Here is a 22,592-nt window from a genome sequence, read left to right as displayed (position 1 = left end):
CACCCTAACGCCTCCACTAGCGCCTGGGGTGTGCATGGCTGTGTGTGTATGAACATCGATGGATGGACGTATGGATGGGTGGATATGTGGATGGATGGACCCATAGCTACCTTGGTGTATGGCTACCTGAATGTGTGTATGTACATACACACTTACGCATACATACAGAAACACGTATGTGTTTACATTATTAAAGGGACATTCCTGAGTTTGCTGCAATTTTAAAGATGTTATCGACTAACAGAGACTTTGTAACGACTAATTACATATCAAATATATTTTTCTGGATACAATATTAGTGGCTGTATATTAAACGTGTTTCTGATCGTTCTAATATTTGTACTACGTTAAATTTCATTTTATTTCCTCAAGTATACGTTTTTTCGTACGTACGAAATTATTTCAAGACAAAATCCAGTTTGGGCTCCTTACAAATATTAAGATGACCAGAAACACATTGAATATACAGACACTGATATTCTAAACAAGAAAATATATTTAATATGTAAGTTTAATCATAGAAATGTTTTATTAGTCGGAAACATCTTACAGTGAAGCAAAGTCAGGAATGTCCCTTTAATTAATTTAAAAGATAAAATATATATTAACTTTGTACGAACTATACATGCATTAACATTCGGTTTTAATATAAATATAGTATTTGAAAACTTGCTAGAAAATAACACCGACTAAAACAATGTAAATTACAATCCACCCGTTTGTACCTTAATGTGTTTAGAACATTTACAAGAATTGTGTTTCTCAATACTATTGATATACACTATTGCATTTCCTAATAAATGTGCTTTCCTTGCAGTTTGTTTCTGGCCGTGGTATGGAGCCAACTGTTCCCTGTCATGTACAGACAGACACTGTAATGGACAGTCACGTTGTAATAAGACTGATGGGAAATGTGAAACAGGTTGTCAGACAGGGTGGAAGGGTGTAGACTGTACAGGTACAAAGCCGTTGCTGTGCAGCTAAATCATTTTAATTGGAAGCTGTGTTCCATTTACTGTTGTAGCCAGGATTTTATATTAGAGGGGCCAACCACATTATATACGAGTCATGTTATGACATTGTGGCGACAGAAAAATATATAACGTGGTGGTTCTCTAGTCATGTTAATGTAGATGTGTGTGTGTGAAATAACTTGATAGTCTATTTAGGGTTAATTTGGGAAATGTGGTCACAAATCCTTTTCAATGTATCATAATTAATAATATAGTCCAACAATGGTCGAAATGCATGAATTAATCCTATTTGCAACCCTCAAAGTCCCGATTTGGATACCATAATTTGTACTATTTATTTGTTTCCTGTTTTAGTAGCATATATTAAACTTCTCTTTTATTTCAGTTTTCAAAACATGTTTCTTATGTCTGGTTCACATTTGCCCCGGGCGCCGTGCGATAAATGGGTCTACGATTTTCCGTACGATTTTTGAGGCATCGTAAGTGGCTACGGGCTACGGCGTATGTGTTCACATTGTGTACGAGCATCGTGCGATTTTTCGTACGGGCCCTCCTGGGCAGGCCGGGGCAAAGCCGTACAGAGGCTGCGCGGAGATTGTACGGAAATCGTGCAATTTCAGTGCAGTTGTCGTGCAGTCTCCGCAGCCTCCGCACGGAAATCGTACGGAACCCGTGCGGTGACCGTGCAGCCGCCGTGCCGTTTTTGAGCGTCCGAGTCCCAAGTGTATAAGGAGGAGCTCTGTGTACTTCACATTTCTGCTTGTGTTTGCCGATCGCACATTGACAATCAAGAAGTTCAAGATATTTTTTCAACATTGTGTAGAAACAATACAATGGCACCTAAAACAAGCAAAGGTGGAAAGGGAAAGAAGTCCAAGAAGGACCCACAGCCTGCTGAGACAGAAGTTGAGAGGCCTGATGACGACGACGAACCTGACGACGAAGAAGCTGACATCAACGACAGGGTTGTGCAGTTTTTTGAGGACCGGCCCTACTTCTACGACATCGCCCATGAAAGATGGACCAACAAGAAGCTGAAGGCGTCCTCTCCCTGCGCCCCTATCGGGCCTGCTGCTCTTCCAGGACGGCCAGGGCTGCAATGATCACCTGCTCTATTCTTCTGTTCTGCCTGAACTGCAACCGGAGGTACGCCAGTGTCACCCTGCGGGGTGGTATCAGCGGCATCTTTTTCTTCTTTGACTTCTTTGACTCCTCTGAAGAACTGAGACGAGTGATAAGGAACTGCTGGAGATGACCCATCTGAAAAATGTTTGGTCCATCTCAAGGCGGCTGCACGGCCATGGTGCGGCCGCTGTGGGGTTGCCGCGGGATGACTGCTCAATATCCGTGCGATTTCACGGTTACTGCATGGGCAACGAGCGGCAAACTTGTGATAGCTGTGCGAGGGCCGTGAGATTGTCCCAAGAGCCTAAAATGTCCGTACGATTTTTTTTTGCCCCAATGTCCACCTAAACTCTTGCATTTGCTGTACGATCAGCGCGCGGCGCCCGTGCGGGGATTGTGCAATGCCACCTATGGGCTACGGGCTTACGATTTTTTCAAATGTGTATAACTTCTCGCTAAACAAAATCGTAGAGGCCGCGGCGCCCGTGAATCCGTACGAAAATCTCACGGCCGCATCCTGCCTCCGCACGGAGGCCGCACGGAAAGGGGGATACGGACAGGATACGGGCTCCGTAGTCCCATCGCAGGTCAAATGTGAATTAGGCATTACATACAATACAAGTCCATCTAGCAGACCTATATGAATTACAGATTTGGCCAATCAAAGAAGAAAAGTATATGTTAATTCAACTAGTTTTCGTGTAAATCTATCTGGTTTAATATTGTGTAAGTATACATGTATGTATTGTTTTATCCACACCACACTATGTATTATATACGATGCGAGTATATTGATGATAAAATATACATTAGCCAACATTGATAGTTCTGATAAATATGTTACTTGTTAAATGTTTAACATGAACACTTAGATACAGAATAATATACCAAGTCATGCACGATTATTTCAGAATGTGACCACAGATATGGTATGAACTGTAGTCTAGACTGTAGTTCGAGACACTGTAAGGACGACAACTCGCCGTGTGATTCCCGGACTGGAGCGTGTGTTGGAGGCTGTAAACCTGGTTGGATCCTTGCAACCTGTACTGAACGTATGCATAAATTTATAATAATTTGTAAATGAGTGGGTGAACGGTCGTAGACGGTCGTAAATGTAAATGTAACTCTTTTTTTTCTTCTTTTTTTTTCTTTTTTTTTAAATATTTATTTCCCCCAGTCCATTCTGACCATGTCAAGGTTGGGGAGCCTTGAATTCATGGCCTTACATCAAAGTAATATAATTTATATACAAGTACATATATCTAATTTGTTGTATAGTAATGTTATATAGTCATATATAACAATTTGATACATAAATGCATTTGTAATGTTTCTGTATAAATTAAAGATTGGTACAAAAACAATTGCTATGACGCATATAATGGAAAGGACTGGGAACTATAGGAGAAGAAGAAAGAAGATATAATGGTTAAAACACATACTAATAAATTGATAAATAAATAAATATGCAAACAAACAAACAAAACAAAACAAAACACAAAACAAAACAAAACAAAACAAAATAAATAAATAAATAAATAAATACATGGGGGGGGGAGGGGGAAGGGGAGGGGGGAGGGGGGGTAAATCTATACTAGCGCGAAACGAAAAAGGCCTGGAATTCGAAACAAGCTATGTTTAGGAAATGCGTTTCAATATACGTTCAAAATAAATGGACACAAATAGATAAATAGATAAATTGAGCAACAGTGTTCACCGAAACCAGATATACACACGTCGAAAATTTGCGAATAAATCATCAATGAAAATATAGCAAAATCCAATTCAAATAAAATCCAAATAAATAAATAAATAAACGGTACTGTTGTTGAGCGAGAAACTGCCGGTTCGTTATATAGTAAATATGATTAAACACTCATCCTCTCAATATAAAACAACACATTTTACACACATTTTATTTTCATTGTTGTAATCTTTAGAGTGTAATAAACTGTTGATTAACGTTTGTTAATTTTAGACATTTTTCAGATAGATTTTGCAAATGAAAATTGCACATATTTGTGCAGTTTGTGTCTTTAAATCTATGAAGGTCACAGAAATAAAAATTAGTATCTTAGAATTAATCCTTCACTGCTTTATTAACGTGTAGAATATGAAACAAGTACAATGCTATTTGTTAATATGGCAAGACATTTAATGAAATAGCCTAACCAAACTACATTCTGCAAGCAAGGCTACTTCAGACGACTGGTCGCGATGCACTGGACAATAGGTGAGGTCTGTATGTAAGAGGTCAGCCATCGACAGCTGCTGCCCTGTTTTAAAGGAATACTTGGCTGAAATTTGTTAGTTGGATAGGTGACGGTATGTGCATATATGTGGGTTGGGGGGGGGGGGGGGGGGAGGGCGTATTTTTTTTAATGTAATTATACTGAAACACAATGAAAAAACTACTTTTCATTGCAAATAACGACAAACTATTAATGAATTGATGGATAATGTAATATGACATTAATGACTGGTATTCATGAGATACATTCACATGGAAACATGGCCAGATATCATCATCAGTAATCGAGTTGAATTCGTAATCGAAAAGTTCAACCACCCATATCAAGGTCAGTATCTGGTGTGTCCACCGTTGGCCCGTGACCATGCGTGAAGACGACGGGGAAAGGATTGGCACAAACATCTCAAATAAGCCACAGGAATGTTCCTCCACTCCTCCTGCAACGCCTGTGCAAGCTCAGCGACGTTACGCGGTGGCGGCTGGCGGTGACGTACACGACGTCCTAACTCATCCCACATGTGTTCAATTGGGTTCATATCCGATGAAACGGCGGGCCAGTTCATAACGGTGATACCGGCTTGTTGCAGAAATGCCTGGGTAATTTTTGCAGTATGTGGACGGGCATTGTCTTGTTGAAACAGAAGGGGACCTCCTGGTCTTCGGTGACGGCGCAAAAGTGGCTGGAGAACTAGTCTTAGAATAACGATGGGCTGTAAGGGCATCGTGGACAATGATGAGATCACTCCTGAAATCACAGTTGATTGCCCCCCATACCATCAGACAACTGTCAGCGTACCGTTCATGGAGTCCCCTGTACACACGTGCTCTTCCATCGGCAAAAGAGAGAAACGGGATTCATCTGAGAAAACAATGCTTCGGTTAAAGGCTGGTTGATGATTACCATTCTGGAGAGCAAACTGTAGTCTCGCAGCACGATGTCGCGGTGTCATGATGTTACCGTTGTACGGGCGTCTCCGTCTAAGTCCAGCCGTTCTGAGTCGACGGATGACCGTCATCGGATGAATAGGCCTTCCATGACGTCATATCGTGTTGTTTGCTGTCATCGTCGCAGTTCTGAACCGGTCACGGAGGTGGTGTCGTCGAATCTGCCAATCTTGGCGTGGGGTCGTAACAGGACGTTGACCAGGTCGAGGTCGATCACGGACACTCCCGGTATGTTGATGACGTTCAACAAGTCGTCCAATAGTTGATGGATGGACTCTGAAGGTCTAGCAACTTGGCTGTGCGAAGTTCCCCCTTGAACCATGCCCAACGCTCGCTCCCTTTGTTCTTCTTTGAGTCGTGGCATTCTTAATGTGACGAGGAATATGACACCGTTACGTGACTTTTATGTGTCCACATACTGGCATTTCACGTGCATTGCATGCAACATGATTGAGCATGTAGTGAACGCATTTCACATCATTTTGTGTGTTTCTGCTATTGTATGTGTAAATAGAACAAAACCAGGATTAAAACCCAGACAAAAGTACCAATCAATGGCTTCCTCTCATAAATTGTTATTTCAAGTCCAATAAATATATTTTTCATTAATCACAACAAAATATTGAAAAATATCTGTTTTGCGTTTTCATTGTGTATCAGTATACTTAACCTAAGTAAGTATTAGTAATAGGTAATAGTGTGCGAGTGTTCGTGTGTGTGTGTGCGTGTGTGCGGGTTGAGGTGGGGGTGTAATTATAGCTGTTATTAAATAACGTATAAATATGTCGGAGTAATGTACAGCTATTACAGCTTGGGAATCGTCATTACCACTTGCAGTTATATTTAGTAGTAGTAGTAGTAGTAGTAGTAATAATAGTAGTACTATTGCCTATGTAGTGTCATCTTGTAAGAACTGTTCTGGTCTGATTTAGCTGAAATTTGATATGTAGTTGTGTACTTCGGGGGGGGGGGGGGGGGGAATTGATCGTATTAAAACATTAGGTTATGTGTATTGGCCTCATTCGCAAATGTTTTAGTATTTTGTATTAGATTTAATTTCTACTGCCTATCTACACAAAAGTATTGAAATATTAATTAATCTGCTGCGTCCGGGTCCCTTTCGGCCAGTTTTTTGGGGGGTTTTTAATGTGAAAATCAGTGTAAGTCAATAAGTTGTCAAGTTATACCAATAATATTTTCACACTTGTAATCTACTCTTTAGAGAATAAGAAACTGTCGATTTACATTTTTGTAAAAAACAACAATTAATCTTTCACACAGATTTTCCAAATGAAATTTGCACATATTTGCATCTTTAAATTGATGAAGTTCACACAAATAATTCGTATGTTAGAATTAATCATTCACTGCTTTATTAACGTGTAAAATATGAAAAAATTGCAGTTATTATTAATATGGCAAGTCAAAATAAAACCGCAATACAGTCTGCATACGTGGCTATTGCGGGCATCTGTTTGAAAACTGATGACACGAGTGGTCAATACACAACACACTTTACCTGCTTTTGGTGTGTAAGGTCAGCCTTATTGTTATAGGTATCTTATCATATTCTGTTTGTGGGTTTTTAAAATTTTAATATTGTTGTTTGTAAAGAAAGTTGTAGGTTGATTTGGCTAATGTTGTAGTTGGTTAGTTGAGTGTGTGCTATGACAGTGATTCATGAGTGCATCACAGCTGTACCATTGAGTTCAGTCCGATGCTAGTTCTGATTTAGTAAACTATTCTGGGAAGGAAGGAAATGTTTTATTTAACGACGCATTCAACACATTTTATTTACGATTATATGGCGTCAGACCACACATATATTGAGAGAGAAAACCCGCTGTCGCTACTTCACGGGCTTCTCTTTTCGATTAGTAGCAAGGGATCTTTTATATGCACCATCCCACAGACAGGATAGTATATGCCACGCCCTTTGTTATACCAATTGTGGAGCACTAGCTGGAATGAGAAATAGCCCAATGACGGGGATCGATTCTAGACCAACCGCGCATCAAGCTAACGCTTTACCACTGGGCTACGTCCCGTCCCACTATTCTGGGAGAGTGAAACCTCTTTTTGTCGGTGTAAGAGTGATGGAATCTCCTGTAAAGGATCGCATCTGGAGTGTCCTATAGACACGGCCCTAGATAAGACTCATGGATTCAACCACTATTTATGAAAATGTCCATTAGACTGAGTTGTGCAGAGATACAGCTTTGATCATGTATTGCCATAATTCCTACACCTATTCGTTAATTTGTGGGAGTCAGGACGTAGCCCAGTGATAAAGCTCTCGTCTCATGACCCATAGTTATACTCGGACAAGATGGCCTTAATAGGCTTCGTCATAAACTACTGATGGTACACGTACATAATCAATAAATCAAAAACCCCTTTACTAGATGAATCTGGGTTACACCCTTAAAATGCCCTCTTGCATAAATAATACAACCATGCATAAATAAAATATTTTTATAATTTATACAAGTTGCCATGAGCTACAATTTATGTGCTAAGCCAACCATGAGCCACATGTGTTATGGACTACAGTCCCTAAACAAATATATTATGGACTAAGCTGTCCATGAGCATCAATTATATGTATTAAGCCATCCATGAGCCACATACCTGTACTATGGACTACACTGTCCATAAACAATACAACTTAAGGACACAGCTGTCCATGACCAACAAATGTATGGACTAAGGTGTCCATGAGCCATATATTATGGACTACACTGTCCATAAACAATTAAATTATGGACTCAGCTGTCCAAGAGCATCAATAATATGGACTCAGCTGTCCATGAGCATCAATTATATGGACTAAGCCGTCCATGAGCCACATATTATTAACTACATTGTCCATAAACAGTTACATGTAAATTATGGACTCAGCTGTCCATGAGCAACAATTATATGGACTAATCCGTCCATGAGCCTCGTAATATGAACTACATTGTCCATAAACAAATTAATACGTGTAAATTATGGACTCAGCTGTCCATGTGCAACTATTATATGGTATAAGCCGTCCATGAGCCACGTATTATGGACTACACTGTCCATCAACAAATACATGTAGATTATGGACTCAGCTGTCCATGAGCAACAAATATATGGATTAAGCCATCCATGAGCCACCTACCCATATTATGGACTACACTGTCCATGAACAATACAGTTTAAAGACTAAGCCATCAATGAGCCACATATTATGGACTACACTGTCCATGAACCATATGAAAGTATTGCCCAGCCATATTTGATCAAGCTACCCATTTTTAATGACAGTTATGTAGAGTGTATGTAATAAACATTTATGCAAGGGGGGGGGGGAGCAGAACCTGGAAACATTTCACCATTCAACCAGACCAGTCTCAATAGTTTAATAATCCACCAGAATATCAATATGTCCGTCTACGTAAATATATAATAAACATACCGACCATGATCATCTGAGCCGAAACAAAGTGAGAAAACTGATATACATGTATTGTGTATTGCAACATGTGTTTATTTTAGTCATGTATACAATAAATTCAAACAAAATTCAATTCTGTATTTGAATATTGAGATAGAAAGGGAGGTCAACCCTCATACTGGTGGTGATTGTTATATTTATTATTATTATTTATTATTATTTCTGCCATTCCTTATGGAAGAAGAAGAACCAACATTATTATCATTTAATTATTTACAGTGATAGAGTACAGGTTGAGAACCCACAAACCTGACTTTTTCACTATTTCCTTGAATATCCACTAATTTAATATTTAGTGAGTGGACAAGTACTTTCTGCACCCCTGTTCATGCCTAAATTGTGGGTTTGTTTATGGTAGTCAAGGCTATACTATCAATTTACCTACTGTTCAGCATGTGGCAAGCATTAATAATTGCTCCCCTTAAAGATTTATACAAATAGTACTGACCTTTGGCATTCAGATGAACACCATCGGGACCAAACAAATCTCTGCCATTCACAGTGTCAAACTGAAACTTGGAGTGTTGCCAAAACTTTATATTAAAGAATTTGCCACCACTCATCTCAGATAACAATATCTCATTTACCTTCATGGCTTTGGTATAATACATGTCCTTGTAGGTCTTGTCATTCTGCACCAAATGACTAGTTAATGTCTTACCTTGTTTATAATACCTAGGCAGTAACTGACATAACATAATCTGTTTAACCGTGTGCCTATTCGTAAGAACCGTACAAAACGAAAGTATACGATACGCAAGTTCCTCCGCCGAACAGTCGAACGTGACTTTATTGCCTCCGACCAACAAGACCACACAATGTCCAATACTCGCATGTGCTGTAGAAGCAGTCTATTCACATTCAAACCACCAATACCGTAAAAAGAAATTGTTGAAATTCTACTTCGCCCAAGAGAAAGCTTAAAAACGGTCATCGCATTCTGACTGAATGTGACGCATCAACCACTTACAAATCGAATGGCCAAGTATTAAAGTGTGTACAGGCATACTTATCACTATTTCCTAAAAATCTGTCAGGTCAGCTTGACGACTGGTTCCGAAAAGATAGACGAAAGTCAGTTAATTATGCTTCCGGTTATGTGAAAAACGGACCGGACAGGTTGAACTGAACAACATTGATACGGACCTAGATATTTACAAATTCCCCATAAAATCTTTTACTAACGTAAAATGTCTATTTGTTTAAATATAATATTTGTAAAATTGTTAGGAAACAATACTGACTAAAACAATCATTGGTACACACGATTGTATTTCTTAATTAATCTCTTTTCCTTTTAGCTTGTTCCTGGCCGTGGTATGGACCCAACTGTTCCCTATCATGTACAGACAGACATTGTAATGGACAGTCACGTTGTAATCACACCGATGGGAAATGTGAAACAGGTTGTCAGACAGGATGGAAGAGAGTCGATTGTACAGGTACACACACTTTGCTATGCATGTTAAAGCTATTCCTTTGTTATGTTAATATAGATGGTGATATGCTATAACGTAATAGTCTATTTAAGGGAAATATTTCAAAATTGGCTACAAATCAATTTCAATAATAATATAGTCCATCAATGGTCGAAAAACCTGAATAAAGTATATGGCCAAACCTGAAAGTCGTGAATTCGACACTGTCCTACTGATTTGATGATTTCAAAGAGACTAGTATCTGTTTTCAGTAACATATATTATTCACAATGTCTATCTTCTCTTTTATGTCGGTTTACAAAACGTAAAACTATGTCCTTCCTGTAAATGCCAATAGAATGAGAAATGCATAATTATGTTGATGCAAAATATCTTGCTTAATAATCTTGTACACTTAGTTTTGGAATTTACATTATACTCAGAAAGTATATTTATTTAGATCTGTATCCGTCCTGTTATTTAGTAACAACAGTCAAAATATAGTATACCTAGTCGTTATAGTTGTTTCGGAATGTGATGTCAAATATCACCCAGACTGTAGTCTAGACTGCAGTAAGCGAAACTGTAAGGACGACAACACACCATGTGATTCCCAGACTGGAGTGTGCTGGAACCTGTTGTCAACTGCGCAGGGGAATGCGGTCGGGTCCTTGTTACAATGGAACCTCGTCCATTGATTATGTTAGTGGAAGCGTTTATGTGATGTGTCATTACAACCTAGCTGTACAGTATTATTACAATCCATCATATGCGGCTATGTAGGACAGAAAATAATACACCCGAGATGGTAGGAATGTCAGTCTTGGACAAGACTTGTTCTATACTACATGCGGTGGAGTCTCGTCCACTCATCCATTCAGTAAATAAACTATTTTATTCGAACAGACAAAACATTGTTAGAAAAAAGTAACGTTTTATACGGCCTTGTTATCATAAGTAAACTGAACTATTATATTTTAAATTTAGCACTTCAGGTTAACAAGGTAAGTGTAACTCATAAAACATCAACCTTAAATTGTTGTCCGAGGACATTTCATAAACTATGAATTAAGTACAACAATAGAGGCAAAGACATAAGAATAGAGTTCGTCCCACGTGTTAACCCTGATTACATGATAGCTCATTGGATAAATCTGTCCTATATATTTAAGTTTGAGAGAAAACATGACGTAAAATGTCCATTAAATCCAGTTAGTTTATCAAATACTTCAAAGATTACAGTTTTAGTTTGGACACCGTAATTTGTTGCTAGTATATATTTCATTGATAGTTTTGATAAATATATTGCTTAGTTACAGTATCACAAACACTTAGTATTAAAAATACAACCCCTGCAATTGCCAGCGGCAGTCGGCAATGCCGTGGAGATTGCCGCGCACTTTTTCGTTCCCTGCGGCATTTGTTGTTGTTTTTTGCCGTGGATTATTGGATTTTTTTTCGAGATATATTTTTCTTTTTTCTTTATTGTTAAAAATAAAATATACTCTGTGAATTGAAAACAGATTAAAAGTAAATATTAAAACAGTAACTGCATCGTTGTTACTAAGTATCTGAATCTAAGCGTCGTCAAGCATGATCGTAAATGCATGTAAACAACCAGCACTAAGCGAGTATCAACTAGGTCATTGAACTCTGTTGACTGTTCATAGCACGTGCATTGCTGAGGCGGTGGGATGTGGGTGTGACAACCTATACACCATTGAACCGTGGCTACGCGTGCTTCATATTTAGTAAAACATTTAACTCCTACAAGTGATTTGAAGTGCTTTACACACTGTACGCGAGCGATTGTTGGCGCGAATTTCGCGTTGACACTAGGGATAAGTACATGCACACTGTTCGTGAAAAAAACAAAAAAATCGTGCGAATTTTCAGTTGTCAGTGACAATACTCGCCGTTTCGTGAAGCAGTTTCTGCTGAATAATGATTAGCAATAACTTTGAGGTCTTGTATGCATATATTAGTTTCATAAATAGTAAAAATAGACAATAACTTAAAATTTTCTATCCCCATGTTGTAAAAGAAAGAAAGAGCTTTTTTTATTTAACGCAAGGGGTCTTTTATATGCACTATCCCATATACAGGATAGTACATACTACGGCCTTTGGTACACCAGTTGTGGAGTTGTAGTTGCAGCTGCTTTTATCATAAAGCATTGGATGTTCTTGGACGGCTATTATCAGTTCTTCCTTTTTATTTTCTTTGGTTGACGGTGCCATTTTTTTTAACCACGTGTTGCTTGACCGGAAACAGGAAATGACGTTGCAGGCGAATTGTTAACGCGTACGAAAAAAAATAGGATTGATTCTATTTTTAAATTCGCTCGCCTACGTATTCGCTCGCTCTCCATTCGTACGCGTGCAGTGTGCATTCACAGTATAGTTTGTGTTTGTTCTATATTTTTCACTCGCTCGCTCGCGAATTCGCGTATAGTGTGTAAAGGCCTTATTGTCAGTCTGATGATGACATATTTGTAGATGTACATACATAGAGAGATAGATCGTTCCGATAGTTTAATTAAAAACAAAAAAACATTCTGCGCCGAGTGGCCTAATCCAATCTGATTAAAATTAGCTCCACTATTACATGTGGATCTAACAGCAGCCAGTTGGAGCTCATGTCCACCAATCAAAACCTTACCTGCAGAATCATGCCAGTGATTTGAAAATAATTTGAAAATATTCCGAATTATCCTGAGGGTATACGATATGTTTCATGTCAATTACGAATGCCTTATTTAGACCAGTAGAAATAATTTTAATCAGATTGCTAACAACACTGCGTAGTCTTCAATGTCCAGGTAACATTTCGTCTGTAAATAATAATTTAAATATTGACCAATCACACTTCGCCTTTTATAACGTTATTTGGGAGCATACAAATTCTAAAAATATCGGGCGAGTCTATTTTAGTGGCCGCAGTACAGCGAACCATACCAATACGTACGGGATGGGTTATCAGTCTTCAATTTTACATTAAATTTTTTTTATTTATTTATTTATAAAAAACCCCAACTAAATCGGTCTTCAGTTTTACATTACAAATTATTTATTTTATAAAATAAAACATGTTTTAAGGCATTCGTAATTCACACGAAACATGTCGTATACCCTCAGGATAATTCGGAATATTTTCAAATTATGTTTAAAGCTGCAATGTCTGGTTTCAATCGTATATAATCAAGCACTTGCGAGTTGTCGTCATTAACGCATATCGTCAAATGCTTACTAGCCAGTTAGAACAATTCTCGCCATTTTGTAATACCGAGCGGATTCTAGCAGCCACTTCCTAGCAGCCAATTACGCTAGCAGCCAATTTCAGCAGACACGCATGGCGACGTTCTAAACACCGGACTCATACGACTTTTATAATGTGTGTTGTGATGTGGGCTATACGAAACTAGTTGGACATCCTACATTATCGTAGTACAGATTGATTTTGGAAGTGATACTTCAGATATTATAAAAGTGCTTAATAAAACGGTTAAGTTGTAGTTATACGGATATTAGTAACAATAAGACTGTGAAAATGAGTCTTGGTGGTTATTTTGTTTTTGTGTTGTTATTATATAAAGATACTCTTTAAAACTCTAAAAGTCTTAAGCTGTAGTGAATAATAAAAATTAGCATAACAGTTTGTTTAAAAGTGTGTGAAATACAGGTAACAATCGAAAGGCGTATGAATCCGGTGTTTAGAACGTCGCCATGAGGGTCTGTTGAAATTGGCTGCTAGCGTAATTGGCTGCTAGGAATTGGCTGCTAGAATCCGCTCGGTTTTTGTAATGCAACAATAGCCGAACCGTACTATTTTTAGCCCAGAGGGAGCCCGGCAAAAGTGTCCCACTTTCAAAATAGTGGGTTTATTTTAACTTAAAAAAGCCAGTGTACCAAACGTAATGGCATTTTCTGTTCTAAATGCTTAAATAATAAAAATATTCCAGACAATGCACGTTTAAATCACTGGCATGATTCTGCAAGTAAGGTTTTGATTGGTGGACATGAGCTACAACTGGCTGCTGTTAGATCCACATGTAATAGTGGAGCTAATTTTAATTAGATTGGGCCTAATCCAAAACAAACATTACCGATTTACTTGGGTTTGAAAGGGGGGCATTTGGTCTTGATGAAAGATTTCCTTACAGAAATTATGCCGTTATTAAAGAAAATTATTTCAATTATATATCGCATACATGTCACTGCGGACTGACTACGCTCTATATGATAATCTGTCAACCCCATTGTTCTTGATCGTGCACGTGGCGCTCGCGTGTTAACTGTTATGCCACTTTTAATCAACGAATACCGCCACTGGTATAAATAAATCGTACAGCATATTGGCAAACAACACAAATAACAAACTCATCATTCAAATATACTTACAATCCAGAGTTGCAAATATGTTAACGGAAACATTGCCGTGGAAAATTCCGTGACACTATTTTTCAACAGCAAATTATTTGCCGTGGACATTTTCTTAATTGCGGGGGTTCAAAATGTATTACATTTATACAGTGTATTTATATTTATATGATCCATTATTAGAATTGTATAGTACTCGTTGCCAATGATGTGTATACATTTTTGCTATATATACCCCCCTCCCCAATCAAAACACGATTATACCTAGCCACCTATACTATTTCAGAATGTGATGACAGATATGGCGTAGATTGTAGTCTAGATTGTAGTACGAGACACTGCAAGGACGACAACTCGCCGTGTGATTCCCAAACTGGAGAGTGTGTTGGAGGATGCAAACCTGGATGGATAAATAGAACTTGTACTCAACGTAAAAACATATTTTTATTAATTATATATGTAAATGGATAACATTGTAAAATGTGTTGTGGGACGTAGCCCAGTGGTAAAGCGCTCGCTTGATGCCCGGTCGGTTTGGGATCGATCCCCGTCGGTTGGCCCATTGGACTATTTCTCGTTATAACCAGTGCACCACGAATGGTATATCAAAGGCCGTGGTGTGTGTATTCCGTTTGTAGCATGGTGCATATAAAAAGATCCCTTGCTACTAATGGAAAAAAAATCTAGCGGTTTTCCTCTCTAAGACTATACATGTATGTCAAAATTATCAAATGTTTGACATTCAATTGTCAATGGTCAATAATAAATCAATGCGCTCTTGTTGTGTCGTTAAACAAAACAAACTTTAAACAAACTTTTTTTTTTTTTAAATGTGTTACTGTTTGTTCAGTGTGATGGTGTTTCAGTGTGTGTTTTCCCCAATACCACACCCGTTCAATGGGCGTTTTAAATCATTAAAATTATATTTATTATAGTTCGTCTTATTTGATACTGCATTGTCATGCGTTATAACACGTATGATGTACACATTGACAATTAGTACACTGTATCTACTTCTGCATGGTGATTATTTGGGGTATTTTATTAATACATGCACAATAAGTTAACAGTTATGTTATACATATATAAAAAGGTAAGTATTTAATGTACCAAAACTTATCGTTTGCAAATACTAGTATTCAGCATGTTTCGTGTAATCTTACTATTATCATACTATAACCTCTCTATTGTGATGATCATGCATGCGATACATTTCAGCTTAATAAAGCTGATCAACATGCTTATAAATACAACACAATGCATACGTAGCATGTCAGCTGCCCACATTTATCTTGAATTTTAGTTCTTAAGTATATATTGTGCCTTGTTGAGTTCCACTAATTATACCGAACAATATGTTGTTTTAAATAAGGCACACCATATTTTGTACATCTAATACAAATTCAGTAACATATTGTGTACTACTGCTCAATTAGACAACAAACTCACCATGAAATGCAATATTGCTGGTGTAAATCTAAAACTGAACAGAAACAGTGCATGTATAACGTTTGTTTTGTAGCTTGAATACATACCAAAGGTAATAAGTCGTTGATTTAACGAAACATTATATTTTTGCACTGTAACTATTGAAATAGATAATGCTGTCAGTATCAAATAACGTTCAGACAACACTTTACTAATAGTAATGAACAAACATATACAGCAATCTACTAAGCAATTTATCTTATTAGAATTAGAACACTGTAGTTTCTACATTTTGAATAAATATATCATTTTAGAATGTCAGTCTGGCAGATATGGAGAGGGGTGCCTGCAAGAATGTATTGACTGACGTTGCTATGGCAGCCAACGATGTGATCTGGTCACAGGACAGTGTGTTGATGGGTGCATTGCTGAATGGCAAGGAGTGTCCTGCAGCGAAGGTAAAACGGGTCCGACGACAGGTAGCGCTTAGTTGGTTATAAACCCTTAAAACACTTCACACCGCTGTAGTTTAATTGTTACGATTCAACGCTGAAGACCTCAATGTGCTAATAAGGTCTTGCATCATACTTAGGGTTTTACCTGCACCTCCCAATGTATTAGCAATTTTGAAATTTCGCTCAGAAAATCTGTAAAAAAAATAATATTTCAATTAGCTTGGCTTGAAAAAACAGAGTAGGTCCACCAAGAGAATGAACTTTTCAAATTATCTGTTTGGCTAACTAATAGTGAAGTAAATTTGCCAAATTTAACTTATTCTACAGTGAGGATTTAATCATATTGCATAGCGTATACTACCTCAAATTATGGTGCTACCTTTCATACATGTGAAACTACTAAACATGTTCAATATTGTACACACTAACCCCCAGTAAATAACTCCTGAATTTGTGCAGGGTCCACGGGACGTAGATATTGTGGAAGTTTTCCTTTTTGGTAATAATTGTGAGTGGAATGTGTCTTGTTACATATATTTTAATGAGTAATAGACTTGGTGATGGAAAACCACTTTGGAAGATCCATTGTGGCGGACATACAAGATGATTGCATATAATTCGATATGGCTGACATAATCAAATTAGAAAAGACACATAGCTTGTAAAATATCGCTTCCCTTCAGTTTTCAGAGTGTGTTGCTGGAGTCTCGGTTGCATATTGACATTACCCTACACCGTAATCCAAGATGGCTGTCCAATACAAGACTGTCTTCTGGACAGAACTGAAATATTTTTAATGACTTCAAAATTAATATAAACAGAATCACTTAATTCTGTATGCCAGTATAACGACTCTTTTGCAAATTTACCATAGAATTATTCAACACGTCATTAAATTCACTTAGTTTGATATCAGCTTTGCAATATTATGAAGATACACTTTTTAAAATTAGTTTATTTAATTTTAGACTGCCCGCTCTAAAATTGCGACCAAAATAACTATATAAATTATTATTAAATAATTTTATTATTTAGATTGCGCACACAAATTAAGTAAAGACCCACTATTCCTGTTGGCAATAAAATTCAAAATTCTCCCTCAACGTAATTCTGCCCTGGACCAGGTTTCTGGCTATTCACAGACATGCTCAAAACCTTCATGGTATAGGAGCATGCAACAATGTTATAGATAGATGTGGGCACTTACTCTTCGTATTTCAAAATGGGCTATGATAACGATAGGATACAAATTGCTAAACATTTGTTGGTACTGGAGTCAATAAATGAATGATCCTGTTTATATTTCAAGTAATTAGTGATTTTCTCAATCTGTTGCCGGAGACAGCCTTATGATATTGGGCAGCCATCTTGGATTACGGCGTAGGGAAAGGTAAAAACGTACCTCAGACCCCAGTAATATATTTAGGTACCCTGCACGCATAAACAATGTTATATTACAATCCATATGTTGTTTCAAATATGCGTATTTGTGTCCGCCAAATTGTATTTTATGCCACCATCTTGGATTCTGCTAGAATGGACATTCCAAAGCGGTTAACTACCACGAAAACGAGCCAAATGAACCCGAAATTCTATAAATGAAATAGTACAGCAACATACTCATCATATAGAGAACAATTCACATTTGTTGTACCGAGGGGGTAGGGGACTACACAACTTTAGTGGATATGTACAGGGGGTTGTTAGCATATAAACTATTGAAAGTGAAGTGTTTAGTTCTTTCACTATTATTAAAGATAATCCCATATTTTGAGATCAGGCGGTTTATCAAAAGTATTTTTTTTAATTAACCTCTAAAACTACTTATTCACATTTGGCGATTTTGAAAACGACAGCTTTAATCCACGGTGGCGCACTGGTTAAGCCATCGGACTATAGGCTGGTAGGTACAGAGTTCACAGCCCGGTACCGGCTCCAACCCAGAGCGAGTTCTTAAAGGCTCAATGGGTAGGTGTAATGTCACCACACCATCTTCTCTTTCACTAACCACTAACCAACCAACCCATTGTCCTGGATAGACAGCCCAGATAGCTGAGGTGAGTGCCCAGGACAGCGTGTTTGAATCTTAATTGGATATAAGCACGAAAATAAGATGAATAAATGAAATGAAATAGTTGTAGTAACAAGGAGTTGTATAACATGGATATGTTCAGATATTCCCTTCAGTTTTAAACTATTAGCACTGTCGAATATATTTTAGATTTAGGTTGTATTACATTTTTTTTACTCAATAAATATACTTTCAGTTTCACCACAAAAAACCAGCGATTCGACAACTGTAGTTTCCTCAACGGTTATGGGAGTACTATCCGTAATTGTGATTATACAGTTTATCGTTATTATCAGGTAAATAATTATAATGAACATGTCTGCGAACTCATTTCTTAACACATAACACGAAACAAGTGGAAAATGTTACTGCAGTTTCACACTATTTATCAAATAAAACTACGGATGTCCGGTAGCATATTAATATAACGTTAAACACATGTACACAAACAGCAATGTGTTCAATATTATCTATAAAACATAGATATAGCAATGTAACATGGAACGAATATTTGTTAAACGACATGTGACTATTTTGGTATCTAATGTATAGTTATTTTGACAACTGTTCGTGATAAAGAGAGGGGAGGGGAGAACCCGCAGCAATGGTCCTTCGATATATACTTTCCCAGAGTCCATAGTGAGAAACATACAGATGTACAAACAAAGAGGTGGGAGGATGGCATTAACTAGTAAAATGTTTCTCCTTTGTTGAATTTTGTCCAGTTGTAGTTGTGTTTCAAGTTTCTATTCTAGTGGGTAGGATTTTGTTTCGTTCCGAATGATAGCAAACTTCAGAAATGTTGATATATTATATCCACATAGAGATCTAGTTGAATAATTCAGCATGTTTTAGGAATGTGAATGGTATGCTAGAATAATTCTGCTGAGCTTAAACTTGGCGGTCACAAACAATTAACCGAGTCAAACAAATTATTTCTTTAATACTTTTGTACGTTGGTACAGCACATTGATTTGTTTCTCAATTTCACAATCAGTAATCGCGCTTAACTTTGTTTAACTATGGTTTAGAAGCGAAAACATAAATTATCTGTGAATCTAACATGTTCTGAATGCTATTCTAATAAAAAGCCTTAATGCAGATACTGAAAGATGACAGTTCTATTATAAAGTTGACTCCGTTCGATCTAACGCACGTGTGTGTGTGTGTGTGTGTGTGTGTGTGTGTGTGTGTGTCACCATCACAGTGTCCTTACAATTTCTTTCTTTTTTTAAACAATATTTATTAAAATAAACGAAGTGGATCAACAAACAGGCGGTAGCCTATATAAATGCCTCTTCACGAGATGATGTTAAATACTGTACAAAGTTCAATGAATGACATGCATGCACCCATTCACCGTTAAGAACTGCAAAATATAATGTTGCATTACTACTGATTCTTGAATATATGAGTAGTACCCAAGCCACTAGACATATGGTTCTTATTTGCAAACAAGAATGCATGCATATCTTTTTTTCTGCTAATAAATGAATCGCAATTCTTCTTTTCAGATTTATTCTAATTTTTAGAAAGTTGCGTGCATCGAGTGGGCCTAGTGTCTCGTTTTCAAATAAACCTAACACTAGAATGACGACCACGACATCCGCGGTCTATGAAGTTGTTGACGGTGAAACCAATGTTCGTTCTCCGCCAGTTGAACGTGTTGTTAACACTCAAGATGACCAGACCAATGGTGCGCAACATGATTACGTAAACTCGTCACATCCGGCAGAAAGCAGCGAGGAGAATTTCAATAATTATGACAGGCTGGATGTTGATGTTATTGGTGAAGGATCTCCATACAGTAAGATAGAAGTCTAAGATACACTATGTAACGAAGTTTAGCAAAGTATAGCCAAATATCAACAGCTGATATTTCACAAGAAATGTACACATTAAAACAGGTGGACTATATTGACCTGACATATAAAATTGTATATATTGTTTTAAATCATCTGCGATATAACCTGTTGTTTCTAGATGTATTGTTAAATAAAATAAAATTGTTTTGTTATCTTGACTGTTATTGTTATTATTATTATTATTATTATTAGTAGTAGTAGTAGTAGTAGTAGTAGTAGTAGTAGTAGTAGTATTTTGTAAACATTAAATCTTCACGTACTCGCAATTACTGAATGTGCACCATTTCTGGCGTATTTTAGTGGATATGCACCTGTCAAATTAATCACCAACGTTGTTAATATTTTCAGAAATACAATGAATTTCTTGTTTAAATTAGTCGACTAGCAATCAGATAGGAGATCCGATATATCGTGAGCTAGTTGCGTATTTCGCAGTGTGTTGCGTCATGGTGCGGTTCTGTAATTTGACTCCCAAAGTTGAATGGAGTTACAGGATATGCAGACCCATTCACTCCTAGAGCGAACAATGCTTCAGTGTATGGTATACGACAATACTCGGTTACTGTCTGCATACTCCAGACACTTATGAACAGGGTCCCGATGTCTACGCCATCCATTCATTTATCCACACATGAACATATTTAATCGGTCATTTATTTTTATATCCGTCTATCTCTCTGTGCGTCTATCTACCAGTTTTCATGCAATGTTAGGTTACTGTCTGCTATGATTAGTAAAAACTCTCCATTTTAAAATGTTAGGGTGTATTGTATTATATGCATTGTCTGTTTCATTTTAATGTGCAAACACTTTAATAAATACAGTTTAATAAAACAGGTGTTTCTTGTTGTTTAATAATTATGTGCTACATAGTCTACTTCTTAGAGTAACAGGAAAGATTGCTTTTATGTGTAGGTATATAAGGAAGGCAGGAAATGTGTTATTTAACGACGCACTCAACACATTTTTGTACGGTTATATGGCGTCGGACATGGTTAAGGCCACACAGATATAAAGAGAGTAAACTCACTGTCGCCACTCCATGGGCTACTCTTTTCGATTAGAGCAAGGGATCTTTTATATGCACCATCTCACAGACAGGATAGTACATACCACGGCCTTTGTTACACCAGTTATGGAGCACTGGCTGGAACGAGAGATAGCCCAATGGTCCCACCGACGGGGATCGATCCTAAACCGACCGCGAATCAAGCGAGCGCTTTACCACTGTCCTACGTCCCGCCCCGTGTAGGTATAAACGACTAGTATTGTGTGATCTGGCTTTGAACGACAAAACCATTATCATGATCAAAATCGTATCTCCAGGCAAGTCAAAGTCGAAGGGGTATTGACGAGGTTATGATTGTTTCCACGAATCATCAGGCCCTTCATCTACAGGATGACTGCACGTCAAAGGACTATGTCCGTACATCATGTGTTGGACGACTAAACCCACACATGTGATTACGATAACGGTCTGTCGTTCAGCTATTGCATCTATTTTAATGTATTGTTTGTGCTTCTGCTCATGTGCGTTTCAAGCATTTTCCTGGGCACGTGTGTTGGCGCTCATTTTGTAATAAACGACCCATTTTGTAATATGTACCCATTTAGTAATAAAAAAACCTACCCATTCTGCAATAAACATAGGCACTCATTCTGTAATAAAATAATTGCCCATTTTGTAATAAAAATTACCCATTCTGTAATAAATACTTTTAAACATTGGAATATGACCATGGTGTTAAATATATATTTACAAATTAAAATAATTTTAAACATTCGTTGACAAAGGGTCTTCCTGTGGTGCGAGACGGCTAAGGTCGATCCCACTTAGTAGATCTTACGTAGACCAGTTGACATTTCCCTGTTCCGTCCAGTGCTCCACAACTGATATACACAAATTAGGTATGTACTGGTGTTAATAGTCAATGCGGATGTGGCATATATCTCCAGTAGTCTTTGTATGAACATTATTGAAGCATCTGACTAAAAATATGTCATATATAATTCGGCGATTATTTTAATTATCACGTCTTTATTTCAATGTCTGCTGAAAGGGACTTCCGACTAAGGTCTTTTTCTCAGAAAATTGATATTAATGTATGTTAATATACTCTCCACTTTCTAGTGAAACACCTAGGCAATACATTGTTTTTAAAGTTGTGTGATATCTGTATTATGTGACAAT

At 37.4% G+C, this 22,592-nt stretch overlaps 1 protein-coding gene across 1 annotated transcript in view; it reads left to right on the top strand.

The window, feature by feature from the left end:
* Positions 1-21,235, top strand: part of LOC121374523 (multiple epidermal growth factor-like domains protein 10) — a 40,144-nt gene extending 18,909 nt beyond the window's left edge. The window contains exons 12-18 of the mRNA XM_041501626.1: positions 818-958; positions 3,011-3,154; positions 10,087-10,227; positions 14,869-15,012; positions 16,325-16,468; positions 18,733-18,832; positions 20,051-21,235. Of these exons, the coding sequence (XP_041357560.1) occupies positions 818-958; positions 3,011-3,154; positions 10,087-10,227; positions 14,869-15,012; positions 16,325-16,377 (623 nt within the window). The 3' untranslated portion in view covers positions 16,378-16,468; positions 18,733-18,832; positions 20,051-21,235. The remainder of the gene's footprint in view (positions 1-817; positions 959-3,010; positions 3,155-10,086; positions 10,228-14,868; positions 15,013-16,324; positions 16,469-18,732; positions 18,833-20,050) is intronic.
* The last annotated feature ends 1,357 nt before the right edge of the window (positions 21,236-22,592 follow it).

This window comes from Gigantopelta aegis, chromosome 6 (assembly GCF_016097555.1).
Source record: "Gigantopelta aegis isolate Gae_Host chromosome 6, Gae_host_genome, whole genome shotgun sequence".
Classification (NCBI taxonomy): Eukaryota; Metazoa; Mollusca; class Gastropoda; order Neomphalida; family Peltospiridae; genus Gigantopelta; species Gigantopelta aegis.
The sequence above is the reverse complement of the archived record's forward strand: the minus strand, read 5'-3'. Positions and strand labels throughout refer to the sequence as shown.